Below are 24,372 nucleotides of genomic sequence, written 5' to 3'. Positions count from 1 at the left end.
AGTTTGTTGATTTCTGCATTACTGTGCGTGCGTATTTTTTCAAAGTGCCTTGTTGTTATCTTTTTGATTTCTTCGTCTACTCTTGCTATATTAAAAGTCTTGTGGATGTCATCATTTTTCGTGTACCTGTCAGACATGGTCAAAATTCGAAGAATCTTTGATTGCTGTCGTTGGATTTTTTCTATATGAGTTTTTTTTTAGCCATTCCCCACACCTGTAATCCATATAGCCAGATTGGTTTAATCATAGTTTTGTACACTAACAGCTTGTTCTGTATAGTGAGTCTGGATTTGGAGCAGACTAACCAATGAAGTTGTCGAAGTTTTTCTTTTATTTATTTGACCTTTTGCTTTATGTGGTGATTCCAATTTAGTTTCAAGTGCAAGTGAATTCCCAGATATTTAGTAGTTGATTCTATTGTAATTGCTTTATCATTTATTTTAATTGGAACTGCGGTAAATTTTGTTTTGTTAGTAAATATAACCTGTACGGTTTTGTCTTCATTTATTTTTAGGCACCAGTTATCAAAACATTCCTTAACTGCGTTTGTGTATCGCTGCAGTTTTTCAATAGCGATAATTAAGCTTTTGTCTGACGCTAATAGTATTGTATCGTCTGCGAACGTAGCAATTGAAGAATTAGTTTCGTCAGGAGGTGGTATATCTGCGGTGAATAAAACATATAGTAGAGGGCCAAGAACGCTTCCTTGCGGAACTCCAGCAGTTATTTGATGAATATCTGAACATTGATTGTCATATTTAATATAGAAGCTTCGGTCGGTTAGATAGCTTTTTATGATGAGATAGTAGTCAAGAGGTAGCATTCTTTTTATTTTGTGGAGTAAGCCTTCATGCCACACTTTGTCAAACGCTTTAGCTACGTCCAAAAATCGATTGTTTTCGAGGTCTGATTGGATTTTATTTGTAATTCTATGGATCTGTTGAATAGTCGAATGTTTTTTTCTAAATCCAAATTGATGATCCGGTATTATACGTTTTTGGTCTAGAAGTTGGCTTATCCGATCATGCAGTAATTTTTCAGCAATTTTAGATATTGTCGGTAAAAAGCTTATTGGTCTATATGATGACACGGTAGTTGGATCTTTACCCGGTTTTGGCAATGCAATAATCTCTGCCACTTTCCAGAGCTTCGGAAAGTATTGTAAGAGAAACATTGCATTAAAAACGTTTCGCAAGTATATATAATATATGCCTTAGTTGGTAGCTCCGCTAATGCTTTTCCTGTTATCATGTCATATCCGGGAGCTTTTTTATGTTTTATTCCTTTTTTGATGCAAGCTATTATTTCGTGTGTATTGGTCCTTTTTATTTTTGTAAAATCATAGTGGAAATTTTTTTGGTTGTTGATTTTCTTTTCTTCGTCATTTGATAGAACTTTTTCGAAGTAATTTGCCAATGTTTTCGCTTTTTCCTCTTTTGTAACAGCCCATGAATTGTCATCTTTTTTTAGTGGTGGTTGATGTTTTATTTGAGTTTTTAATTTTTTAGTACATTTCCATAAAGAGTAGTTTGTATCTTGATAGGGAGTCAGATTCTTCAAATAGTTTTCGATTTCTTTGTTATTTCTCTTATTTAAGGTGTCCTTAAGAATTTTTGTAGCTAAGTTTAGTTTTCTCTTGTCGTCAGGTGATCTAGTTTTTTGGCATCTTTTTCTTAACTTTCTTTTTTTCCACAATTTGCTTTTTAATAGTAATGGCAGTTGTTGGTGTATTTGTTCTATTTGCTTGCTTTGGTGCCGATCTGATCCCTGCTTCTAGTACTACGTCATTAAAATGAATAATGGCATGTTCAATGTCAAGTTGCGTTTTTAATATCACATTTGGTATAAGTTGATCGTCAATATGGTGGCGGAATTTTTCCCAGTTGGTTCTGTCATTAAGTATGCGAAAAGATGTATCTATAGATTTTATATGACTTACATATTCAAGTAATATCGGCGAGTGGTCAGAAGAAAGTTCATAGCACGACTGAATTGTCAATTGGTTATGGCTTATGTTTTTGGTTATGCAGAAATCGATCAAGTCTGGAATTTTCTTTACGTCAGTTGGCCAATAGGTAGGTTCCCCGGTACTTATAAATCTGCAATTGTTTTTATTAATTGCCTTAATAAGAATACGCCCCTTTTTATTGGTGAGTCTTGAGCCCCAATCAAGGTTTTTTGCATTGAGATCTCCAGCTGCAATAAATCTATTGTTAAGCGTCTTTATGTATTTGTCATATTGATCCGAGTTTATTATGTGTCTAGGTGGTCAATAAATGGAGGAGATAGATACTGATCCATTTTTGTCATAGATTTGTACTTTCGTGGATTGAAGATAAGGCGTCGAATACTGGAGTTGTTCATTGTGCGTTATGCTTGATTTAATAATTATAGCAGTCCCTCCGTGGGCTCTTCCATCAGGATGGTTTGTCACATACACTTTGTATTTATGAAATTTCAAAAGACTTTTATCAGTGAAGTGTGTTTCTGTCAATATCTTTTTCTACTAAAAATTGTTTCAGTTCTAAATAGTGCTGTGTTAGTCCATTTGCATTCCAAATTAGAATTTTAATTTTTTCACTTTTGTCCATTCATATTCTTTAAAAGCATTGTAATTATATTCATCATATTTGTCATTTGGTTGACTAGGGTAAGACACATAATTAGAAATCTTTAATCGCGTCATTTTTCCATTAAGCAAAAACGAACTGCTTTCGTTAGTTATTTTTGGCGCGTTTTCTCTGGCGGCCCGCCATTTCGCTATCAGCTGTTTAAAATCTCATAACGTGTGAATGCTGCCAAGTTTTGAAACGAGCTCATGGGCGCGCTCTCTCTCAAAATGAAAGAGTTTCACATCTAATCATCTATACGATGAACTCCGCGAACAGATTTTTTTTTTTCAATGTAAATCTCTACAAATTGGAAGCGTTGTTCTGGCGTGAAACGATTCATGATGACTTACCAAACCTTAATGAACAGAAATGTTAACAAAGTTTGTCACCTTTAGCTGTCAAACTATAATTATCGATATCTGTAATTCTCATGCAGCTAAAAAAACACCCGATAGAACAAGAACTATTCCACTGAACATTTTTTAAGGAATAGTATTTAAAAACACCACCACATCACAAATAGGAGGAGGAGCTCGGCCAAACACCCAATATATATATTGTAGTATTAGTATTAAAAATAATGGATTTATTTTTCCAAAATGTGTCGACAGAACTTCTAACCAATTTTGTATGTGCTTTTTCATGTTGGTTCTATCTCCGAACAGCAAAGAAGCTTTTCCTTAACTAAAATATACTCGATTGTTTGCTATTGCCTGCCGACTTAATTAAAACAAACCTACTCTCATTCAACTGTATTCATCATTTGGATGTTTTTTATGTTCACCGTGAGATTCTAGCCCAACAACAACAGCTGATATATAATATTTTGTACTTAATAAAGGTACAGTTTTTTTTTTTGTTTTGTTTTTGAAGAATTGTAAATTTAATAACTCCGGATCAGAGATCAAATTCCAAATATTTGGAATAAACATTTTGGAGAAAATCTTTAGAGCAGTCAAAAACAACGACGATGAATGGCGCATAAGATGCAAGTTAGACTGGAACCACCATAGTCTTGTTTACGGGAAAAAGGAAATGGGATGGACTCAGTCTTCCAACACTGAAAGGTGTGACACTTGGTCTTTCCGATGAAGTTAAATATCTAGGAGTAATCTGGGATAAGATAAAGATCCAGCGGCTTCGTTGGCTGGGTCATGTCATCCGAATGGATACAAACGCTCCGGCTTTGAAAGTATTCGATGCGGTACCAACTGGTGGTAGCAGAGGAAGAGGAAGACCTCCAGTGCGTTGGAAAGATCAGGTGGAGAAGGACTTGGGTTCACTTGGTGTGTCCAATTGGCGCCGGTTAGCACGAGAAAGAAACGACTGGCGCGCTTTGGTAAGCTCGGCCAAAATCGCGTAAGCGGTTATCGCGCCAATTAATAAGACGAAGAATCTGGGATAAGAACCTGACTTGGGAGACACACGTTTTACTGAAGGTGAATCGTGCATTAAGGATTTTTCAGCAATGCCGCAGAGCCTTTGGTAAAACCTGAGGTCTAAAACCTGCTCTAGTCCTTCGGATATACACAGCACTAATCAGACCAACCATCACTTACGCCTCTGTGGTCTGGTAGCGACGAAGTATGGTTAAGTCCACAATCCAGGAACTATACAGGCTGCAAAGAAGTGTATGTTTATGCATCACGGGTGCCATGAGTACAACCTCTGGTGATGCCCTAAATGCTATGCTTGATTTGCTCCCCCTGGATCTTAAGATACAACGGGAAGCAATAAAAGCAATGTGAAGACTCCATAAATATGGTTTCTGGCACGAAGACGGAACTTCGGGACTCAGAGAAATCTTTTAGTTGATATCTGAGTAGTATCCACTATTTTTGGCACCTAAAGACAACCTGATACCCACAATTTCATTTGGAAGGAAATTTGATGTCAGATTTCCATTGCGTGAACAATGGAGCAATCCAGAATGCATGCAGGGAGGTTTGACGCATATTTTCTTTACCGATGGATTCAAGAATGAAATAGGGTCTGGAGCCGGATGGTACTTAAACGATAGTAGTAAGTATCACTATGCTATGGGGGAAATGGCAACTGTTTTCCAAACAGAAGTTTTTGCCATCCTGAAAGTAGCCGAATGGATAATCGAGAGGAGATGGAGCGTGAAACAGATTGGAGCTTTCAGTGACAGTCAGGCTGCACTGAAGGTCCTGGAGAATGCGAAGAAACCACAAAGATTGTTCAAGAATGTAAGAAGAAGCTTAATTCTGTCGCAAGACAAAACAGGCCTGTACTTATATGGATTCCGGGATACTCCGGTGTTCAAGGAAACGAAATTACCGATGAATTGGCCAACCGTGGATCAGCGGTTCCCCCACAAGGGCCAGAGCCGAAAACCCGAATCAGTTCCGCAGGGATCATGAATTGGATCATGTCAGCGGTCTGGAACGCCGCAGAACTGCAAAGTGTTTTGTGACAAGTCCGAACAGAAAACTGTCAAACTCTCTACTAAAACTTATTAGAGGACACAACCCATGGGGTCAGCATATGACCACCATTGGAATCATTGATCGGATAGCACTGATCACTTTCCCTGTCTTGCTCTAGCGGCTACGAGTTTTGGCTTCCGATGTCGTGGGAATGAGTAATATTCGTTCTCTAAAACTGGAGGATGTTTACAGATTTGCCAAAGAATCTGGAAAATTCTCACAGGATTAACTATCTTTATCTCTGTCTCTATTCTTTCCTATCTCTTTCTCTGATACTTTTCTCCTTCCTTCCTTGACTATCTACCCTCTTTCCAGGACTCTAAATACAATGGGCTTTTTAGGAGCCTGGGTGTTTTACGAGCCAGCATATCTCCTGGTGCTCCTTGGTTCGATCTTTTCCAATTTCAAATTTCAATAGTCTGGAAGCAACTTGTGAAAGGAGAGAATGTTGCGCGCTTCATCAAAGCCAAAGGCTTGGTCATATCGCGAGAATGAACACTACGAGAACTCAATGAAAAATAACTGGCACTAAAGCATTTACGACGAAAGGAGATGGATTGATCGTCGTAAATGATCGAGATGAATTGACGTACTGAAGGATGACATGAGGAAACTCAAAGGAAACAACTGCAAGGAAGCTACCAAAGATCGGGTCAAATAGAGGAATTTTGCTTAAAATGCCAAGGCTCGCACACGTTGATGATGAGTTTCATGAAATCAAGATTTTTTCCAAAAGCAGTCGCCACTCGGCAAGCAATGACAAGCCTCCGTGTGTATTTCTACGATGAAAAAGCCGCTCATTGCAACTTTCTTTCAACTTTCCCAAAGATTTAAGATTCCGAGCGCAAGAATTTTTGATTGAATTCATTTTAAATCAAACTTTTATTACAAAAGTATGTAACTGAGAAATATTTAAAGTGAAAAAGTGAGAAGTAGCAGCCCTTCATAGCCAAAAAAGAATCGACTAAGCAACATCAATATTCTATTTCGCCAAATAAAACTTTTTGAATAACTTTTGTACTAAAACAAAAATGATTTTGAGTGATGGAAAACTTTCTTCTGACCTTTACGCGCTCCACTGCTTGTCTGTTTGCATACTGCAGCTGTTTAGTTAACAAGTGTCAAATATGATTGACGTACGATGTCATTTGCAAAAATTATAAAACCTCCGATAGGGTGATTACTTTTGCGCCACTTTGTACAAAGCATACAAATTATTTTCTAAGCTAATTCATCTTAGAATTCTTTGAAAAATATAAAAAAATAAAAAAAAAATCACTGATTGTTTGCACATTACAAGCACTTCTTTGTTGTTATTTTTCTCTCATGCATATATATGGATTAATGATAACAACAATTAGCCGATGACAGTTTAATCTATGGAGCTTTTTGGCATGAGCTACGTGCATGAAAGTACGTGAGTCAATACGATAAAATAGTAAGGATCTGTGCATCTGCAAGCAAGTCTCCAAGACAGCGCTATTGCGATTCCCAAGCGAATTTTAAAACTTTACTTGTTTAAATAATAAGGAGGCCTAAGCTATCGAAGCAGCCCGGGGCATTTACGACGTGTATGGAGAAGGTGTCATAGGCGAGTCTACAGCACGGAAAGGGGTTGCAAAGTTCAAAAATTGCGACTTTGACATCGATGACGCGTCCTGCAGTCGAAAGCCTGACGATGAAGAACGTTTCAGAACACTTTTGAAGAAGATCGGTCGCCAAACCAGTCGTGAATTCTGGCAAAAAATGAACTGCGATCATAAAACGATTCTCAATCACCTTAATTCAACAGGATTTACCGAAAAAATGGGAACCTGGGTGCCAACGACCTCAATGAAAAAAAACGAATGAATTCGCCTTCAAATTGCTTCTCAGTTTCTCACCCTCCATCGAGCAACACGCGGTCATAAACAGCGCTTTGTATACCGAATCGTCACGGGATATGAGAAGCGGTACCTATACATCAATATGAAGCAAAGAGAGGAGTGGGTTACTCCAGGAGATACGCCAAAGCCGATAGTCAACCCGGATCTTCATCAAAAGAAGATCTTGGCATGCGTTAGGTGGAACTGGGAGGGCATGGTGCACTGAGAAATGCTCGAATAGAATGCCTCGATCAACAAGGAGCTCTACATTGCTCAGCTACATCGCCTGAATGAGGCTATTCGATTGAAAACACCTGATCGACATGATCAAACCACACTCCTTCATGACAACGCCAGGCCTCACTTTTTTTTGATGAAACTACAATTTTATTCTGAAAAAAAATGGTTACAAGTGAATCATTGAAAGTATTGCCCATCCCTGTCTACTACATTTTCCCATCTTTCTGGTAGATCTCGTATACCGTCATCTTTCTGTAAAACTGTTCATCTTTTGAGGCTATCCACGGATCAAGCACTTTTTTTGCCAAATTTTTCTGATGTTTCATATGAATGGAACTGCTGGTCAGCTAGTGCCATCGATCGGAACAAGTGATACTCGGACGGCGAAATATCTGGAGAATATGGCGGGTGGGGTAGGATTTCTCATTTCGGTGTTCCCAGGTAGGTTTTAACGGGTTTGACAAAGTGAGGTCGAGCGTCAACTCCTGCAGAAGTCTTTGTAAGGCACACCCATTCCACTGGATAGGGTACTAATAGTGCAGTGACCACTTTAGTACCTGTGAGGACGCTGGTAGTTGATCTGCTGAATTCAAGCAAACCTTTGGACCTTTCAAGTTGCAGTTTTAGCCATAGGCTTTTGGAGACCCAGCAGTTACTAGTCAGTGATGACCTTCTATTGGCTTCTGTGGTTACGCTCAAGTCAATCGCAGTGTACAGTTCGTTTAGAGGAATGCAAAGTGGCCGGGAACCCAACAAAGTGTGGTGTTGTGTTATTGGATGAGCGAGAGCAACCTCCTGTATTCCTTAACACATTTTAAATTAAAGCTTAGACCACAATGAAACGACTGACTAAATTAGTCTTTGACCAATAAATAAAAATTGAAAGAAGTATCTGATATTTTATAACCGAGAAAAAATATTTCCGAGTATTTTGTGAAGCACTGTATGTTAATTCCCGTATGAATTTAAGTTATTGCCTGTGCCATATTGTCTCAAGCCAAGTAAATTGTTTTGGTTGGGTCTTTCATCTTTTTCATCCGCCCCTAAAAAATTATTATTAGTTTCACAAGTCGTTCGTTGAGATGGGCCAATTCTTTCACGGCAATCAGTCTATGATCTAAATCAAAATTTGTTTAATAAAAAATACACTTTTTAAATAAGAAAGAATTTACTCTGTTTGCGTAGAAGCGTCAACCAAATGACGATCCGTCTCGGGCACTTCACGCATTGCGAAATTTCGATAGGCATCGGAAGAGCAGCATTGGATGTCAGACCTTGCGATCTGGCACGCAAACTTTTTCGCCTGGTTTCCGTGAAAATTAGACACCTAAATCACCTTTCATTATTACTTCATAGGCGTACACTTTCTTTTGACGCATATACTAAATATTAGGAGCTGAAGTTATTGCGATAGTAATTTATGTACCCCTTTTGCTTTTTTGTTAATAAACCACTCCTGTTTTTTTAAAAAGTCATCGCTTGAGTATTACTTAGGCCTTTGAAAATATTCGGTCCGGTTCGACTTTAAAAGGCGATGCTCGGCCATTCTCTATATATGGCAATTTTCGATTACTTCGTTTTTATAAGCTTCACATAAGACTCATTTGGGTTTCCAGTCACAGCGGTATAAAGGGAATCTGCTGGGCTGGTGAGCCGGCTAGACAGATCCTAGAGATGGTTTAATCGCAAAACGAGTGGACTGAGAACCTGTGGTCTACTCCGGGAAAGATGGGCCTCGCTTCAACTCAGCGGGCTGGGCTAGTGCACAAACGTGCAAAGTAGCGAGATCCTTCTGACCACGCGTACACTTTGGGCGCTCAATGGAACTTCTAAAGTTAACAAACTGGCAACTCTTAAATTCGGTAGGAATTCTTGCCGGACATTGTCCATTAGATGTCCAAGCGGTGAGACTTGGGATTGCTTCAAGTACTTCCTGCAGAAGCTGTCTAGAAGATGAGGTGGAGTCCTTTGAACACCTTCTTCTTAGTTGCCCTGCTCGTGTCGGGCGAAGATTTAGACATCAGAGCTCTCACTTTTTGCTACACCTGCGGATAAAGCGGGTTTAGAAATTCATCAGTAGTTTGAAGCGGTTAATACAAACGTAATTAGCCACTGTTGGTCGTCATTCTCTAACCTAAAGCCCCTTCTTCCTTTTTGCACCTGTTTGGTAATTTTTTCTTTTGCTTCTGCTTTAAATTTTTATTATTTACCCAAGTGGGTCAGCCATATGTAGATACTATCATAAGATTCACATCCTCACTGTACTAACGCACGAATAATACTAATTTTAGCTTAAACAAATGTCAGTTTCTTCATATAGAATGAGGCTGTGCCTTCGCTGGGTGGATCATAGTATTCAATTCGAAAAAACGCTTCAGCCCTAAAAGTATTATTTGCATATGAAAAGCTTTATCAGCGTTAAAAGCCAAACAGAGAAGACTTTAGTTTCACTTAATGTTCCTGATTTGACAGCAAATTTTACAAAAAAGGATCTAAGAAACAAAACGAGGCACCCTTTGTCAGATTCTACCAAAACTGATAAAGCAGTTTTAACACCAATCAAGGAAGGAAAAAATTTTCTTCACTGTAAGACGCAATAAAAATGAATATGTACAAGGTGGCGCAAAATTAATCACCCTATTGGAAGATCTATAATTTTGCAAATGATGTGACACGTCAATCATTTTCGACACTTGTGAACGATCATAAATAAAGTTTCTTTCACTCTTTTTCTTAGATTTAGTATTAGATTAAAGTAATTAATTTAAAATTAACAAAAACAAAATTGGATGATTAATTTTGCGCCACCTGGTATATGTAAGTATGTTTTCAAAATATCGTACGTTAGCAGCAAAAATTTACCAATAGCAAAAAATTAAGAAAAAAACAGTTGAAAGTTTAATATATGAGAAACGCTTATTTTGTATTGGAAATATTTATTTAAGGGTGCAAGGATTATCCATCACGAAAACATATGATCTGAAGCCATACATATGTCCATACATTTGTAAGCATGAAAGTGCAATGTTTGTCAACAAACTAAATAGATTTTTAAACAGATTCGCTGAACCAACCATATATGTATGTGCATATGTATGTACGAGTATGTATGTGCGCTCAACGAATTCTAAATAATTCGACTTTACTGCTTCACCAGATGTTGCAGAAATAAAAACAATAATAAATGTCATTAACATAATTATGACAGAAAACGATTGAAATTCCTATCGCGAATTCCTAACGCAAATCTCAACACATACACACATACACTCACGTGCATAAAATAAACAAACGGTTGCTCTGTCACAAATACAAAGCAAAGAAAACGCGCAATATAGTATAAACAATCAAAACAAATCCTGCTTAGTAGCTGTGTATGTGTGTGTGTGTGTTTGTATCTCTTGTCGCCCGCCTCTCCTCCATTGTTTCCCTAAATGTAGACAAAACGAACGGAAGACAAGCAAGTGAGGGTATCTCTAGCTGAGGGGTTGTTAGATGTTTGTTCCGACTGAGGCGAACAGGAGAACGGATGTGGAAACCTTAAAATGAGAAACCGATGATGAGTTAGGGGCACACTGCGCTAATATTAATAAGCGCGAACGCGAGAGAGTGAAAAATCGATCACACCAAGCCGGAGGCTACTTACATACGTATGTATGCATGTATGGCGTTGCAGCTGTTTTTCTAGCACAAAACAAAAAACACCACAACCGGAGTGAAACGGTGAAAAGGAAAAAATATAAAAATTTACGCTCAGTCACACATACACATACACGCTACGATTTACACTGATAGACTCATATATATTATATTTGTATTTGTATTTGTATTCGTTCGCTTGCCGCGTATACGCTGTGATGTAGTTTGGTCACACAAGCAAAGAGCCATATATTCGCCGTAAAGTATGCTACGTTCTTGCTTTTCTTATATTATATTTGCCATATGTTTGTGTGGCGTACATATTTTTTCATATCATATGGAAGCGCAAGCTTTGGCTAGTTTTTGTAGCAATTTGTAGTACATATATGTAACTGGAAATTTAATGCAAGGAAATAACTGTTGGAGAAGTTTCAAAATTTGTTTAGAAAATATAACAATTACATAATTGGTTGCTGCAGCTTGCATATCCAAGAGGAGTTAAGTAATGATGCTTGTTGTATAGTTCTTTGTTTATTATAATTTTATATAATAAATGCACACAAATTTATTTATTAACTTGATTTGCTATGTAGCGATACTAAACAATTCCCACACTTTATATACATTCCAACGTAACTGTTTCACACAGTCCAAAGTTTGTGTTTTACTTTTTCTTTTAAATATACACCTAACCCGCTAACTGCAACACTAACCGCGTCGAGAGAACACTCACGATTGAATGGCACCCGGGCCCGGAGCATACTCAATTCCGAAAAGGCTATTAATTTTTCTACTAAAGCTTTATTATCTTTACATACTAACCACCTGCCAACTACCAGAAGACCACCTGATACAGCCACATACTCTCCACGCAGCTGTGTATAACAGTTTCTATGGTAAGTTATTAATCTCAAGCGAGAAGCCAATCGCAGTTATCTTCAAAAGTACACAAGGATATGTATAAATGGGCACCTAAGTTAGCACATGTACAAACATCCATGCATACATACATATTTGTATGGTTGAAAGGTACTGAAATTCTCAGCTTATGTTAAAACTTATACACTCTCAGCTGCTCTCAGCATTTTACTAACTAATGTACGTACATATGTAGTCATGCCAGAGAATGTCGGGAGAGCTTACCAGTGTTCGTTTAGCTTTTCTGTTAGTGTGGCCAGAGAATGTTAATGTAATGAATTCACTAACATTATCTGGTATGGTGCTGTTTAGCAGTCAGCTTTTTCCATTGTTTACAATTTTTCAAAACATCTACACGTGCCCGCTCATTACCTTTCGACCAAGGCATATTAGCACTACTCTTATGAAGGTCAATAATCGCTACTCTCTACCTGGAAGTTGAGCTGCCAGATATTATTATAAATATTTATACTTCACCGGAAAAAAAACAACATTAATAACTTAAATTTAAAAATTATCTTCAATCCTTTCAAATTCAATTTACTCGTGAATTACGCCCTAACTAAATTTAGTTTCGTATCATCTGAAAATATTCCAAAATAATATTTCATGGCCAAGTTTAAAATTATTAATTTTATTAAAAAATGATATTTTGGAAAAATATTTAAGAAATAATTAAATATTTAAGAAATAATTAAATTGCATTAGAAATGTCGTACGAAACAGAAAAAAATACAAATCAACGAGTAACCAACACATGAGCTGATATCCCTGACAATGAAAACACTTCTTTTTTGTACAAAATTAGCTATATTCATAGACGAAATTCCCACCAAGAATAACACAATCTTTCCAGCGCCGCTGTAACATTTCAATACCATTTTTATGGAACGAAAAAATAGGCCTTAGTTTCAGCGTTAACCTCCATTCGAGCGAAATTTCATTTTACCGACCTTTTTTTAGATCTGCGAACAGCCAGTAGCCGCTGGGAGCCAAATCTACCATACCTATGTACAGGGTGAACGATATGAAGTTTTAGTGTGCAATTAGTTTTTATTGATTTCAAAGACAAAATTGTTCAAAAATAATTACAATTTTAACATACATATATTCACTTTAGCTCGATATGACCACCTTTTGCCTTGACTATAGCGTTCAAAGGCTCAAAAAATGAGTTGCATTCTGCACGAATGTGATCTTGAGGTATTTTGGCCCATTCTCGTATAATCGCTTTTTTCAGCGCATCCATACTGGCATATTTTTTAGTCGTCACCTTGCTCTTCAAAATGGACCACATGGAATAGTCCATCGGATTTGCGTCTGGCGAATTCGAAAGCCATTGTGTGGACGAAATGAAGTGTGGAACATGATTTTTTAACCATTCTTGGTTCACACGAGCTTTATGAGACGGTGCCTGTCCCGTATGTCCTGTTGAAACGTCCATGGTCTACAACCGAAATGTTTGCATGTCCACGGCTCTAAAACAGCTTCTAAAACATTTTCCCGACAATAAGTCGCATTCACTTTGAAACCAGGCTCGATAAAAACGGTTGGAGAGCGCGTATCAGCGGTCACTGCGGCCCAAACCATTATTTGCGATGGGAAATTGCTTTGAGTGGTATACGTAAGCTCAAATTCTCATATGAGCATTCGGTCAAGTAAACACGATCGATGTCTTGCGATATTTTCAGTTCTTTGGCCATTTTTCTTCCACTTCGACGTGGATTTCGTTCAAGTTTTGAGCTGTTTTACAGATACAAGCAGTGTGTAGTTGGTAACACTGCATATCGTTTACCCTGTAGATATTAGGCGTAATTAGCGAATGAAATAAAATAACAGCGAAGTTACGACTTTTTCTTGTTTTCGCATTTTGTATTTTTAAATAAATGTGTATAAATAGTTTTACATAAAGTGAGACACAAAGTATCTATGAATTAAATTTGCGAGCAAACGTGTAAAAAGACTTCTTTATTAAAATAAACCACTAGCGAGTCGACAAGGTTTTTGGTAGTTATTGCAACTTTCGCATTTTTTTGGAAAATTTACGCAGCCTTCTGTATACATGGATACATATTTACTTGTTAAACTCTTTTGCTCTAAAATGGAGATCTACATTCAAGCATCGCTTCGGCACAGTAGTGAGGAAACTGAACGCACTTCAGTAGAAAATTGTTAATACCCTATGAAAAAACGAAAAAAAAATATACAGATAAATGCGTGTACTAAGTTTTATAAAAATATGTTATAATCAATGAATTAACGTAGAAATACAAGGTTGCCCAAAATTAATCATCGATTTATTTTTGACTGACTTTTTTTACTACATAAATAAATAGCAAAAGAGATTTTGTGTTATATAGGTTTCTCCAATAAGAGGTGTTATTTTGATATCAAAAGAAAAATGCTATTTTTTAATATAAATGATGGGATGTTTATTTCATTATAAAGAGGAAGGTATGCCGTTAATAGTGCCGTATTTATGAAATTTTCCATAACCGAATTGCAAAGTGGCTGCACTACGTCCTGGATAGCCTCCCGAGTTCCATCTTTGAGGTCTTGAATCGACCCTGGGCTGCTGGCGTAGACTTCTCTTTCACGTGGCCCCAAAGAAAAAAGTCACAAGGTATTAAATCACTAGATCTCGGTGGGCAATTTTGATCACCTCTTCGAGAGATAGCACGGTCCGGAATCTTTTCCCGTAAAAGATCAATGGTTTCGTTGCTTGTGTGGCACGTAGCGCCGCACAGTGGGACAGAAATTTCCAAACCGTCTCAAAAATAGGTTTTGTGAATTTTCGATATTGAATATTTTGTTTATGTACATATGTGACTAAATGTCCAATACATTTTATACTGTGTTTAAACAATATTATTTAAATTATTTTTGTAAAAAAACATGACTTGCAAGTTGATGCATAAAATAGTGTCGATTATGATGCACATTATACTAGCAATTTACATGGTCATATTTTGATCATCTTCGATGCAAATCTATAAGTGTTATATATTGTTAGAAAGGTCATTCAATTTACTATTAAAAAAGTATTTTAATTTTATTTTTTGGAAAACTTGGAAAGGCATACATTTTTTTTAAAGAATACCTTATTTTGTATGCGTATTAGAAACTTCAAATGGACTTTTGACAGTTAGCTCCGTTTGGCTCTCTCGTAATTTTAATATCATAACATAAAGTAACTTATGTAGAAGTAAAATCAAAAAGAAAATTTTGCCCCAACCTGCCCCAAAATTAATTAGACACCAAATTTCTCTTTAAGAAAAGGAAAACAATTTTCAAAAAATTTTAGTAAAATTTGAATTAAAGATCAATCAAAAATATATCTAAATAAATAAACACATAATCTTTTAGTTTGGTTGACATATCTATAGAAACAACACATTTTTTCATATTAAAACCCTTTGACCTTTGACCTCCAAATTAACCCCCTTCCACGCGAAGTATCACAAAAAGATCATCTTATAGCACGATGAAGTTATTAAATCTCTGTTGTTTGAAAGTAAAGTTCTTAATAATTAACGATTTCTTGGAATAACGATTTTACTGTGCGCTTCTGCTAGATTGCGTAAACTTATTGTTGGTAAGTAGTGCATACATATGAATATACAACATGCACGCGCACGTTTGATCATGCGTTTGCAGCTCAAGAACAGTGACGAATTTTTGCGTATATTTGAAGGACATAAATAGTTACAAAATTCAAACAAATTTTTTTGCCAATACAAATGAGTGAATTTGTGGTGCCTCGACGAGAATGGTGCTTATTTTCCATTGACCACGGCACAACACCAGATGCTATAAAAAATTACTTAGAAGAACAATATAATTTGAACTCATTTAAAAGCGAATTTGTTTTGAAAAGTATTCAAAAACTGCTCTTATCAAAGTTCAACGATCGCTGGAGCAAATCTAGCCGAACAAAACAACGTTTTCTTCTTAATAACTCGACTTGGTTGGAAAGTGAATTTAAGGTACAATTCCAGGAAGTACCAATTGATATTACACCTAGAGCGTCTGGAGAACGTGGACGGCCACCAAAGTCTTATGATCATCTATCAGAGAAATCTAGAAAAAGGAAGCATATGGAATTGGTTCAAGAATATGGACTCGAGTATATACATAACGCATATGTCCAAGGATTGCGGTCTGAAGGAGAGTTCGATGAAGCTTCTGTTGTAGAAATGATGCGAAAGAGCGATAAAAAAGAAAAAAAGATTATAAAGGAAAAATTGTTGCGTGAAACTTGCAATGCAACCTGTTTTACGCCGGATGAAGCTTTAAGTTTGTTTGCTGATTTAGATCTTTCAAAAGCACAATATGGATTACTTCGGTTAAGCCTTATTAAGAAGAACTTTAATATATTTCCATCTTATAACGTATTGACAGACGCAAAAAAACTATGTCATCCTCAACCCTCCAGCATTGAAGTGACAGATAATGGTGTTAAAGTTAATCTGCAAGAGTTACTGGATCATACTACAGCCCGTATCCTGAAAATTGAAAATGCTTACAAGCCAACAAAAAGAAATCTTCAATTGTTTACCAAATGGAGATGTGATGGTTCATCGGGACAAAGTGAATATAAACAAATTTTATCAGATGAAAAAAATTTGGTTTCGGATGCAAACTTATTTATTGCGTCTTTGGTTCCAATAAAGCTGACAGATATTGAAACAGAAGAGGTTCTTTGGCAAAATCCAGCTTGCTCTTCAATTCGATATTGCCGACCAATTTGGATAGAATTTGCGAAAGAAACCCCGGAGAAAACCCGTTCGGTGGTTGCTGATATTCGTGATCAAATTAATAATTTGACAACGTCTAAGATACACAGAGAGAACCAGGTAACAGAAATAAGTCACAAACTATTTTTAACTATGGTGTATGGAAAAGTTACACAAGTTCTAACTGGCACAAGTTCTGCAGCTGTGTGCACGGTATGTAATTCTAAGCCAAGCGAGATGAATAATTTGGGAAGAATAGATACAAAGCCAGTTAACATAAATGCATACGAGTACGGCTTGTCTACATTGCATGCTTGGATTAGATGCATGGAGTTAATTTTGCATATTTCATATAATCTCTCATTTGAAAAATGGACTGCAAGAACTTCGGAAGACAAAAAAGTAAGGAAGACAAGAAGAAACTTGTGCAAAGTTTATTTCGAAGCCGGATGGGATTAAATATTGACAAACCCCGGCAAGGTACCGGAAACAGCAATGATGGCAATAAGGCTCGACGGTTTTTTGAAAACTACAGTTGTTCTTCGGAAATTACAGGAGTTGATAAGAACCTCATTAAAAGATTTTATATAATTCTTCAAACTTTGGCATCAGGCCTTGCAATTAATCCGGAAAAATTTGGAGCATATACTCGAGCTACAGCGGAATTATACGTCACGAAGTATATGTGGTATAATATGCCATCTTCCATTCACAAAATTTTAATACATGGCGAAAGTATCATTAAACATTTTGCTGTTTTGCCTATTGGCCATTTATCTGAAGATTGAATCACGCTAGAAAGTGCTCTAGGTCAGCAACAAATGAAGATGTATTTAATGGACTTCTTTTTACATCAGATCCATACATCTCTAGTATTAGAAAAGCACCTATAAATATTGAAAAACAATTATTAGATGAAGCCAAGAGCTTAGTATTTATGTAAATAGCAGTATTATATTTTCTTTTATTATTTTTTTTTCTTTAAGTTTCAAGTATAGGTATTAAGTATTTTCACTTTTAGAATTTAATTTGAAGTGAAGTATGGTAAAATATTATGATTTTGCTGATGTTGTTATGCAAAATATTTGTTTGTATGACAATATACATTTTTTTTTAGTATTATAAACATAAAATAATACACCAAGTGTCCTTTTATTCTATAGTATAAACATTCTAGATATTACATAAAAATTTTCAGTTCGTTACTCCAATTAGGAACAAAGTTACAGATTTTTGAGACGGTACGCACGGTTCTGTCCCACAGTGCGCCGTCTTGCTGAAAATAAACGTTGTCCAGAGCAATACCATCCAATTCTGGCCATTAAATATCGTTAATCTTTTAGAAAGCTTTATTTTTATCCGTAATTTGGAAGTTTTACGAACAGCTGATAAAATTGTTGGCAGGAAAAATCACAAAAATTAAACAACTTTTCACTCGTATGAAATAAAAAATGAAAATAAAGCAACTGGAATGCAAACTAACGAGCTTCAGAAGCGCATAATTTCATTTTGTCCACAATAATTTGTTCAATTTCATCATCGCTGTGAGATGAAGAACTTTCCATTCACATATTTCAATTCGCGTTTATTTTTAATATTGTGGGGGCATAAAACCCCCACATGCACTTTTTATTTATATTAACACTCGTTATTTACGATGTATAATTCAATACTGTTAAGATAAAACTTTTACTTCTAAAGGAACTCCATTTTTATATGTCTTGTCGTTTACAAGAACGCTTCTAGAATGATCTCTTTCGTCGAATCAATAACGACGTTAAATTAAATTGAATAATGAATAAAAAAGAATAATGAATTCAGTGTGGCCAAAAGTATAGGTATAGGTTTGTTCCCGTACGACACTTTCAGCTGTGTTCCCACACTATGTAATCAGCTTTTTTTCTCACTTGCAAATTCTTACAAGTATAAACTTGCAACTTCCCCTCAAAATGAAATATTATTTTGCTCTCTCACCTTCCCCTACTTTGCAAGTTTTTCCGTACATAAACACCAAAACGTGATAATTTGTAACAATTTTTACAAACTATTTGCTTTTGATGAACAGACCTTATGATTGACGTACGACGCCAGGTGAAAAAAGTGATAAATCTTCCGATGGGATGATTAATTTTGCGCCACCTTTTATATGCATTCAGGAAAGTAGAGGTAATATACAATGAACTAAAAAGAAACTCTAACACCAATATTCAAAAAATTCAAATTTATTTAACACACGGGCTGAAAAGTCCTGGGCCTAACACATAGATGGCACTAGTTTTATTGCATTCACCTCTTTTTCAGGTAGTAGATTGGATTAGATTAGATTTGTGGGGGGCTGAACAAGTCCAAGCACTCAGTCAGTAGACCATTGTACTACACCCCGGATAGATATCAATAGAAAGAATATAGATAGGAAAGATAAAAAGTGGATGGTAAGACGGATAAATTAGTTTGAGGTCACTCTTCCACAAATCTCTTGGATTCATTGATGAATCTTAAGAGATTCAGAGGAGGAAGAATATGAACTTTATCCATACTCAGTATATCGCAGCCCAATATCCTAAGTCTGATTCTGGAAAACGTCGGACAGCTACAGGGAAAATGCTCTGCAGTGGCCTTATTCTCAAGACAGGATAGGCATATCGGGTTGTTGTGCCCTGTGATTACACCCACCAATACTCTCAGGTCCTTTCTGCTGAGTTTTAGGAGAAAGGTCGCTATTTTAGGTCGCTGTTTGGTTCTTTCACAAAGCACTTGGCTACTCTGCACGAGTTCAACCAAGACCAACGTCCTCTATGAGTGGACCTCATGAAGTTGTCAATCCATAGTTGAATCGATGCGGAATTGACACCTAGAAAGGGTTCAGGACTTAGTGGCATACTTGCAGAGCCAATTTATCAGCTAACTCGTTCCCTGTAATACCACAATGTCCAGGCACCCAAATAAGACACACTTTATTGTGTTTTGCAACACCTTTCAGTTTTGCCTTACATTCACCGACTAACTTCGAACAGCAGCGTGGGTTAGCAAGGGCTTTCAGTGCAGCTTGACACTTTTTCAGGTAGTACTAACCTTAAAAAAACAGCTCTTAAAATTTCATGAATATCTATTTATGAGTTCGTGGGTTATTTTGCTAAGAGCGACGCTGCTTTTGTTAGTTTCAAAATAACGGATCAAAAAGAATTTAGTGTTTTATTTTTACGCTGCTTCTTGACGGGAAAGTAGAAGAATACCGTGAATACCGTTCAAACAAAGCAATGGCTGGAAAAGTGATATGGGGACTCCGCTTCATCGCTCCATCAGAAACAACAATAAAACGATAATTTGCTGACCCCAAACGTAGTCGTAGTGACCCCAGTGATGCACAATGCAGTGGACGTCCATATGAGGCGGTAACACCCGAAAACATCAAACAGCCACAGAATCTTTTTAGTGAGCGAAAGGTGAAGTTGCGTGAGTTAGCTCTGTTCAAGGTGTGTGTGCTGTGCTTGGTCACTGCTGACCCAAAACAAGAACTTTTTGATGATTCCGAGCAGGGGCAAAACTATATAAATAGAACTTCGAAGTGCTCCCACATCCACCGAATTCGCCAGATTTGGCACCCAGCCACTACTGACTGTTCGCAGACTTAAAAAAAATAGTCGCCGGTAAGAAATTTCGCTCGAATGGAGATTAACGCTGAAGCTAAGGCCACTTTTTTCGTTCCATAAAAATGATATTGGAACGTTAGATCTGCGCTCGAATGATTGCGTTTTTGGTTGGTGAATAAAACTAATTTTTAACAAAAAACAAAAACGCGTTTTCTTTGTTAGGTCCGGGATTTTTCAGCCCATGTGTTACACTTGAACACCTATCTACAAATCGTTCTTGCTTCTATCGGGTCAGTCCATAAGTTCGTGCGTATTTTACACATAATTTTACTTTTGTACGATTTTTGCATACAAAAAATTATTCGCGGAATAAAACGCATCTATTTATATTTTCTTTGATATTTTGTGCATTCAACAAGTGATTTTAATCGCGGATAGAAGCACGTGTTGTTAAAAAATGAAATGGAATCTTTGAACGCGTATAAGAGCCAAATTTTGTATTTTTTTTATAAAAGTGGTAAAAATGCAACAACTGCTGCTGCAGAAAGAAATACTGTTCACGGAGAGGATACCGTGAGTGTAAGGACTGCGTAAAAGTAGTTTTCAAAATTACGAAGTGGTAACTGCGACGTGGAGGATGCCCTGCGCACTGGTCGTCCTGAAGTCTTTAACTTCGACGCCTTGCTCGAACTCGTGGAAGCTGAGCCAAATTTGACAGTCGATATGATAGCTTAGAGGGTAAATTCATCGCATGGAACAGTTCACATGCACCTGGTTCAGTTGGGAAAGATTTCAAAGCTGGGAAAATGGGTTCCGCATAGACTTTCTGTCGTCAAACTTCAACAGAGAGTGAATGTGTGTTCTCAGCTGCTGCAACGGCTTGAAAATGAAAGTGTTTTGAACCCTATCGTTACTGGTGATGAAAAATGGGTCCTTTATAATAATTCTGTTCGCAAACGCCAATGGTTATATAAAGATGAAACACCAGAACCGACCGCTAGAGATGGCCTTCCCCCCAAGAAGATTCTCCTGTCTATTTGGTGGGATATGGCCGGTATCGTTTCTTATGAACTTCTGGAACTAAACCCGACGGTAACTGCTGATTATTATTCCCATCAGCTATCAAGCCTGAATGAGGCACTTAACAAAAATCGACCGTCTTTAGTGAATAGACGCAAAGTTTTGTTTCCCCACGACAACGCAAGACCTCATACCGCAAGGCAAACATTAGGCAAGCTGAACGAGCTCGGATAGGAGCTAATATCGCATTCACCATACTCTCCGGATATTGCACCTTGTGATTATCGCCTTTTCCGTGGACTTCAATCCCATAATCCCATATGAGTAACAAGAACTACTCTTCAAAAGAAGCTATAAAAAGGGATATCGAAGCGTATTTTGGCTTCAAGGACAAAAAATTTTTTGAGCAGGGAATTAAAAATGTGCCCAAACGTTGGGGAGGCTTTGTAAATAATGAGGGAAAATGTATTGATGATTAATAAATACTTTAAACATATTTTTTATTAATTTTCAAACCACCTTAAAAATCGCACGAACTTATGGGCTGACCTGATACTTAAACATTTTCTGAGTTACAGTTTTTGTTTATGGTTCTCACGAAAAAATATTTCTCAAATTAAAATAATAGCAAAAACTACATTTTCAAATCGTCGAATATCCCGAAGGACTGAATCTGAAACTCCTTCGATAATTCTCATTTATTCTTATCATTCCAAAAGTGCATTTTTTTTTTATTCTTCATTGTCCAGAAGTAAAAGAGCTTAATTCTTTAAAAATCATGTGGGTATTTGTAAATCACTCACGAGTGAAAATTTTCGATATTATGAAATTTATGCACATAGTGAAGTGATGGAAGCATTGTAGATAAATATTCCATACCACAAATAAATAGAGGCAGATCTACACGATTCCCCACTTCTTTAAAAAATGTATATCGTAGATCGCAATAGCCAATCTGAAGTTCGCGCTCACCTCCCACGCCCCTTTAAATATAACCATTACAATACAAACAATGATATAAGGCCAACTGCCTAGTCTATAGAGACGGCTTGCCCCGTTTCTAACGAACTTTTTATGCACTATTGAGATTTTTTTTTAATTCGCAGAAGACTTATTTCTACTTACATTCCAGCAATCGCAGCACGCCTCGAGCATGTAAAGGTAAATATAAAAGAATGCACCGATAAAGGCCACAATAAACGAGATGAAAATCAAAATCAATAACCATAAGAGGAACCAGATAGGATTTTTCATATCTCCGTAGGTGGAATCGTTTCAATTCACTTGTAGATAGGCTGGTATTTAGTTGCAGTCACACTTTTACGCGATTATTGCTTGTTCTTCTTGCGATGTTGCTTATTCTTGGCTCAGCGCTGCTGTTCCTCTGTTGCTTGAAAAATGTAATAATTTTCTTTTGCGTAATATCAGACATGAAATAATTAGAAAATTATTATTTGTATTTGTTTTTGAAAACCCGTTTAGACGTTTGTCAATAGACATTTTTGCGATACAGTAGACTCAAAACTAAAGTGGATCAATACTTCCAAGGCACAATTCATCAAAGGTGGTGGCACTAGGCCAACAACAATATTTTGTACTTTTGATTGCCAAAGAACAGTATCGGCAAAGTAGAAAACAAAGAATGAATTCGCCTTGTTTCACCCTGGGCTGACAGCCCCATGGACACGGCGAAAGAAAAAAAAACAAATCAGCTGATTTACCGATATCACCTTTCATAGATTCGCCTTGAATACTTTGTTTCTACGCCAGTCGCTTCTACGTTACCGGAACGACCCGGATTTTTAGCCGGCCAAGGAATGTCACTCCTGGATCGACACTTTAAAAAGTTTTTATTACCAATATGGACTCTCATATGACAAATGTGAAGCTACTATTATAATTTTTGAAATTTACTAGGTGTGTTCGAAAAGTATCGCGAATTTTGAATTTTCGCAGGTTACGTATATTTGAATTTCGATTTTTTTGTGGCGATATGTTCGTACTCATCTCTCTCACTCATGCCGATGAGTTCGGCCATTTTGAATGTTCGGCTTATTGTTGACAGCTGCTTTGCTTGCACGTGTTTCGGCTCGTCTTCGATTTTTACTTATTCAAAAAGATGGTTCAAAGAACCTGTATCAAATTTTGTGTGAAACACGAAATTAAGTGCGCGAATGCATTCCGAATGTTGACTGTGCCATACGGGGAAGCTACTTTGGACCAAAGCAACGTTTATCGGTGGTACAAAATGTTCTCAGAAAACCGAGAAGATGTGAACGACGAAAAGCGTGCCAGGCGCCCGAGCACTTCAACAACGGACGAAAAAATTGATGAAGGGAAGAAAATGGTATTGGCCAATCGTCGGTCGAACCACTGTTAGAGAAGTTGCTGAGGACCTAGACATATCGATTGGCTCATGCTATTCGTTTTTTTTTCAATGATTTGGGCATGCGACGGGTCGCCGCAAAATTCGTACCAAAACTACTCAATTTCGACCAAAAGCAGCATCACATGAACATTGCTAATGAGCTGTTGCACTCTGTCGCCGACGACCCAAATTTGCTCCAGAGGGTCATAACTGGTGACGAATCGTGGGTTTATGGTTATGACGTGGTCAATCATCTCAATGGAAGTTGCCGCACGAACCAAGAAAAAAGCGCGCCAAGTTTGGTTGAATGTAAAAGTTTTGCTTACCGTTTTCTTCGATTGCAGGGGCGTTGTGCATCATGAGTTCTTGCCACAGGGTAAAATGGTCAATAAGGAATATTACCTGCAAGTTATGCGCAACTTGCCTGAGGTAATCCGCCAGAAACGCCCGGATTTGTGGTAGAACAAAAATTTGCTCTTGCATCACGATAACGCCCCTGCTCACACATCGTTGCTTGTGCGCGACTTTTTGGCCAAAAACAACACACTAATGATGCCACAGCCACCGTATTCCCCAGATCTGACCCTCTGTGACTTTTTCTTGTCCCGAAACTGAAAAAGCCCATGAAAGGACGACGCTACGCTACGATTGACGAGATAAAGACGGCAGCGAAGGAGGAGCTGAACAAGATAAAAAAAAAGATTTTTTGAAGTGCTTCGAAGATTGGAGAAAACGTTGGCACAAGTTCATAATATCTCATGGTGATTACTTTGGAGGGGACAAAATAAATATTAATGAATAAATAAATAATTTTTGAAAAAACACAAAATTTGCGATACTTTTTGAACACACCTCGTACATCCTATATCATTGGGCTGCCAGTTCCAGTGGTGCCGTTTTCCCAATGAATGTCGTTTATTGTCTGTTTAAACAG

At 37.2% G+C, this 24,372-nt stretch overlaps 1 protein-coding gene across 1 annotated transcript; it reads right to left on the bottom strand.

The window, feature by feature from the left end:
- Positions 1-13,592: 13,592 nt before the first annotated feature.
- LOC129253263 (uncharacterized) lies at positions 13,593-22,601 on the bottom strand. Its single transcript, XM_054891563.1, has 2 exons — positions 22,196-22,601; positions 13,593-13,904 (listed from the first exon to the last, which is right to left on the bottom strand). The coding sequence occupies exons 1-2, from the start codon at positions 22,322-22,324 to the stop codon at positions 13,821-13,823; spliced, it is 213 nt and encodes a 70-aa protein (XP_054747538.1). The 5' UTR covers positions 22,325-22,601; the 3' UTR covers positions 13,593-13,820.
- Between the last annotated feature and the right edge of the window lie 1,771 nt (positions 22,602-24,372).

Source organism: Anastrepha obliqua, chromosome 1 (genome assembly GCF_027943255.1).
Source record: "Anastrepha obliqua isolate idAnaObli1 chromosome 1, idAnaObli1_1.0, whole genome shotgun sequence".
Taxonomy (NCBI): Eukaryota; Metazoa; Arthropoda; class Insecta; order Diptera; family Tephritidae; genus Anastrepha; species Anastrepha obliqua.
The sequence above is the reverse complement of the archived record's forward strand: the minus strand, read 5'-3'. Positions and strand labels throughout refer to the sequence as shown.